Raw genomic sequence first — 5,010 nt, forward strand, 5'->3', positions numbered from 1 at the left:
GCTTATTAAATCTGACGAGCAAAGAGAAAACAAACCATATATATAGCATAAAAATTAAAAATCAAATCAAAAAAAAAAAACGAATTTTAAAAATCCCGTTTAACTCCACTGCTTAGGGTTGGGTAGGTGAATTAGCTCTGAGCTAGAAGAGAATAATATAATACATTTTTTTTTTCAATCAAGGGCAGGATTTTCAAGAATTATATATAATATATACGTATTTTTATATTAAAAAATGGCAATCTACCCCCGACAGTCTAATTGTTCGTCCCCTTGAAATAAGAAATATCAAATAATAAACAGATGTAACGTTTGTCCACACAAGTTAAGAATCATCGCTTTACATATACTCCGGAAATAAATATACCCTTAGGTTGATCAACTATAACACGACTATACTTCCATATTTATAAAAAACAGTGACTAGTATAATCGATGTTCATCGGAATCAATAACAATGACTCTACTTGAAAGTTTTACTCTTCAGTTTCACTGTCTTCACTGTCTGTCGCATCAATGACACGAGCAGCGTCCTCCAAGTACTCTGCCCAGTCCCGCACGCCCATAACAGGTTTTTCTTGATATCTTGCATACGATAAATACCATACGACGCTGGTGATATGAGCGCAGCATCCCACCACGCGAGATCCAGCTTTGCATTTACAGTACCATGTCTGTATCACCCCGTTACTGTGCTGAATCCAGCAGAGGTACCTTTTTGCTGACACATGACGACTTTGAATTTTCGCACTAACTATGTTCTCGATGTCCTCATTGATATGTATCTCATAGCTCCCGTCCTCGTTCAGGTGTTCATTCGCATAAGATCTGGCCAGTTTAACCTGGTATGTCCCGAGAGTGAGCTCGCGGATTTCCTCCTCAGACAGCCGGGGAAAGTCTGGGGCAACATCGGTGGCATCAATCTTCGTCCACGGATATGACCTTTGGTCCATTCCCTCGGATTCCACCAGTAAACGAAGAGCATTTGGCTGGCGAGAAAGGTGAAGCATCTTATACGCGGTGGCAAGATCTTCATCTGCTTCTCCAGAACTGAGTGGTGGTTTGTATTTATTACAGATTGCAGAAATAATCCGTACATAATCTCCTACGTAGGGAATCTGCGTGTTCGGAACAGTTCTGTCCAGGTAGCGCCATCTTTTGAGTCTACCATTGGCGGATTCCACGACCCATCGCACCTACAAGAGAACAATTTTGGTAAAAGATGCCATTCAATTTTTCATGTTAATTACTTTGAAATACAACGTTGATATGTATACCTTAGTAATCAGTCTAGAGCAGTTTGATTCCTCTGTGCTGTGCTGTTTTGAACCCTTCGCTAAAAAACATGGCATTTCCATCCTTATACCAAGATCAGCGAGAACACTGGAACTGTCTCTAAATCCCCGATCAACAATAAAAGTGTCCCCTTCTTTGACCCAGTCTGTCATCTCTTCGACGTTTCTTTGAATCATATTATTCAGGATTCCAGCGTCATTGTTCTTAGTGTCCGCCAAGTAGGGACCGAGGACTGATACAATATACCCGGAAGTAGTGACTATCATCATTGGTTTGATGAGCGGTCTGTGCTTGTGAAGACTGTAAGAACGTCGAGAAAAGCTGAAGTTGTTGGATTTTTGAATATAAATATAAGTCCCGTCTAAAACAAGCAATGCTTGGGGAGTCTCAGTCAGTCCGTTGGAAAATAATTCCTGTGCCAGTGGACGTGTGTGCTGCCCTATAACTTCCTCTCGGGAAATGTGCCCAAATCCTAAATTATGCGGTACAAAGTCGGACATTAAAGCTTTCCTTGCAGATGAAACAGCTCTACGTACCTAAAATGTAAATTAAAAAAATCTTTAGATTGACCTCTAAAATAATTCGTTTGTCAAATATTTAACTTGATTTTTATATTTTAATCTTACAAAATATATATATATATGTCATGCAAATCAAGGATGTACTAATGTTACACTATTAATAAATTCAACTTTACTTATGAAAGGTTTTTTTTATGCTAGTATACCTGCCACTTTTTCATGTTAAACATCGTTGCCAACATCTTGTTGTCAAGAGCACACTTTAACTTTACAAGTAATATGGCAACGCATGTCCTGGTGCTTCTGGATTTTGACTGCCTGATTTCTTTAATGTTGCTCATCAAATCGTCAAACTCGGACCGAGTAAGACCTGTAAGATTTCTATAGTCCTCGTCTGTCAGTGATGAGTCGTTGTCAAAATCAATGCGTGTGGAATCTTTTCTTTTGGCAAGCTGTCGCACGCTCTCTAGAAGGTGACAAACTTCTTCATTATTGAAGGTTGTGTGATTCCTCGTCTTGGAGGAAACGCCGCTGTTCACCGTCTCTGCCGTTAAATGCCTGTCTGAAACGTGTCTTGAGCAGCATCTTGATCCTTCCGTAAGAAGTACACCGGTATGCATGAACAGCTCATGGCGTGATTGTTCAGATACGACAACAAGTTTCCGAGGTTTCTTACTGCAGATAGCACAGGCATCATGTCTGTATCCCGTGGATGGTATTGGCAACGAAATACACGACTCACTAGATTCTTGTGGACCTTTAGGATTAGCATTCTCTTTTCCTATTTCATTACTGACAATAGCTTCTGATTGCTTTGACGAATAGTATAGCTGTCTACATTTGTTACACACCACATCTGCATCACACAAATCAGTCACAAATGTTTTAGACAAAAACTGTCGCAGAGCTTTGTTCTGACTGCCCGTGACAGGCCGCCTCTCACTTTTCTTAATCCGCTTGTGACAAGTTACACATGAGTAGGGTCTCAATTTACCCGACATTGTTCCTATTCATTCTGAAATTATGAAAATTAATCTCTGTTTTTAAATATAATTAGTTCAAATTTTACACATGGCTTAACAAATTAAAACAGAAAATATGTGATATGTGATAGAATAGAATATAATTTATTATTTATAGTAACAATACTAGTAAACATGGACATAACTCACAAAGACACCAAAATAAAGCAAATGAGGATAATTAAGGGCGTTAGGGTGTCTGTGTGTTTTAAGGGGAGGGGGTTCAAGCTGTAAATGATATGCACGATACACGAAGAATTCCAGGTATAAGGAAGCACCGAGTTCTCAACGAAAGTGTGTGGGGGATTCCCAAACCAGATACATTGATATTTTATTCATCATTTATAATATTATATTTCATCTATATTATATATTTGAATCTGCATAAAATATTTATATTTTCAATTTCAAAAAAAGTGTGTAGCGGTATAATAGTTTTTAAGATATAATAAACCCTGACCTAGAAAGTGGACGATATCATAATTTAAGTGCCAGAATCATTGCATAATTACATGGAATTAATATCACAAGATTGATTGATAAATTGGTTTGTAACTCCGAGTCTGCAATTTTTTGACCATGCACATTTCGGCGGGAAATAATGTTTACATGATCGGTTTTAAGAGCAGCTATTTGAGAGTGTGTGTGTGCACGTGTTTTGTTTTTCTTTTTTGTTTCTCTGTCATATCACAAGAAGATGTAGATCTCCAGATATATACCTTTATAGATATGGATGTTTTTATTTTTGGATGTATTTAAAAATGGCGGAGAGCCAATTATAGATTTATGACGCAAGGTTGTGCAATTCCTAAAATGACATCTGAGCATGCGCCATCTACGGAATCTATAATTAGCAATTCATTAAAAAAATGACATCTGAGTACATGCGCCATCTATCAAAATAAAGTAGGCGTTTTTAGCCAGATTATGTGATTTATCAAAAATGACACCTGAGCATGCGCTATCTATCGGAGTAAAGTGGGCATTACTTTAGCATAAATTAACAAGAATATATAAAAGTTTCTACAAATTGAATTATCAATGTGTTAAAAAAAAGATGGCCTTTAAATTGTCATTGAGAAGACAAGAAGAAGAAATCCCTCCTCAGACAGAAGACTGGGATGAGGAGCTGAAAACTGTACAGCGGCCCCCCGGAAGAATGGTTTGGAAGAACGGGGAAAACGTTTTTACGTTTTGTGAAGAAGAAGAAGAAAAAGAAACGTAATGGCACTCAGTGCCATTACAAAAAAAACCAACGGCCGTTTTCACGGCCACCCACATTTTACGAAAAGATACCTAAAAATGGTCAGAGAAACGAATTTCAGTGTTTGTTATATTTTTTTCGTCGTTCGATTATTTAAAATTTACTCCAAAAACTTCCTACTTTGAAACGTTTAAGATTTTTTTAATAAGTTGGAAGTTTGATTTAAATGTTAAAATTTTTTCTAATAACTTGATACTTAAAGATTTTTAGAATTTTAATTTAAAATATCCAAAATTTGAAAACTGAGTATAGCATTTCATATTTTGGATATTTTGAATTAAATTTCTAAAAAAAAACTCAAAAATGTACCAACGTGTTTTGTTTATTTAAAAAGTTGAGTTTTTTAAATAAAAAATTCTAAATTTCTAAAAAAAAATCGGAAGCGTTTGAAAGTTGGAAGTTTGAATTAAATTTTAAATAATAACGAAAATGTTATGGAATTTTAGATTGTTAAGCGTTAACTTTATCAACTAACGGTAGATAGCATCTTTTTTTGGTAATTTGAATTTTAAAATATTTAAGGTAAAAAAAATCTAAATAATTCAAAATGTTAAACCTTTTTTTTTGGAAATTTGAAATTTTAGATTTTTGAAATAAAAATATGAAAATTTCAATATACCAAATCAGTTTGAGTTTTTTAAAGTTAGATATTTTGAACTATTATATTAACACTCTAAAACTCTAAATAAGTTTAGAAAAATTGAATTGTTAAGTGTTACAAGGGCCATAATGGTTTGTAGAGTTAAAAAACATTAACCTGTGATTTTCTAATGATATCATTTTCTAAATAAAAAAAATTATATCTTTTAAGTGTAAACTTTCTGAACAAACGGTAGACTAAAAAACTCAAACTATTAAATTTCCATTTATCGCTTTTCGTTAATTTGAACTTTGAAAATTGACTTTA

The 5,010-nt window shown here is 35.0% G+C and overlaps 1 protein-coding gene across 1 annotated transcript; it reads right to left on the bottom strand.

The window, feature by feature from the left end:
* Positions 1-242: 242 nt before the first annotated feature.
* On the bottom strand, positions 243-2,818 carry LOC134259614 (uncharacterized). Its single transcript, XM_062742218.1, has 3 exons — positions 2,024-2,818; positions 1,278-1,832; positions 243-1,196 (listed from the first exon to the last, which is right to left on the bottom strand). The coding sequence occupies exons 1-3, from the start codon at positions 2,816-2,818 to the stop codon at positions 477-479; spliced, it is 2,070 nt and encodes a 689-aa protein (XP_062598202.1). The 3' UTR covers positions 243-476.
* Between the last annotated feature and the right edge of the window lie 2,192 nt (positions 2,819-5,010).

This window comes from Saccostrea cucullata, unplaced genomic scaffold (genome assembly GCF_032062105.1).
Source record: "Saccostrea cucullata isolate Sc308-1 unplaced genomic scaffold, CSIRO_AGI_Scuc_v1 ctg12332, whole genome shotgun sequence".
Lineage (NCBI taxonomy): Eukaryota > Metazoa > Mollusca > Bivalvia > Ostreida > Ostreidae > Saccostrea > Saccostrea cuccullata.

Bases quoted from the DNA above. Each gene is read 5' to 3' on its own strand.
- LOC134259614 (XM_062742218.1), bottom strand. From the start codon at position 2,818: ATGTCGGGTAAATTGAGACCCTACTCATGTGTAACTTGTCACAAGCGG. The intron at 1,833-2,023 runs GTATACTAGCAT...TTTACATTTTAG, and splicing joins TTAACATGAAAAAGTGGCAG to GTACGTAGAGCTGTTTCATC. The intron at 1,197-1,277 runs GTATACATATCA...GTTCTCTTGTAG, and splicing joins GCTCTAGACTGATTACTAAG to GTGCGATGGGTCGTGGAATC.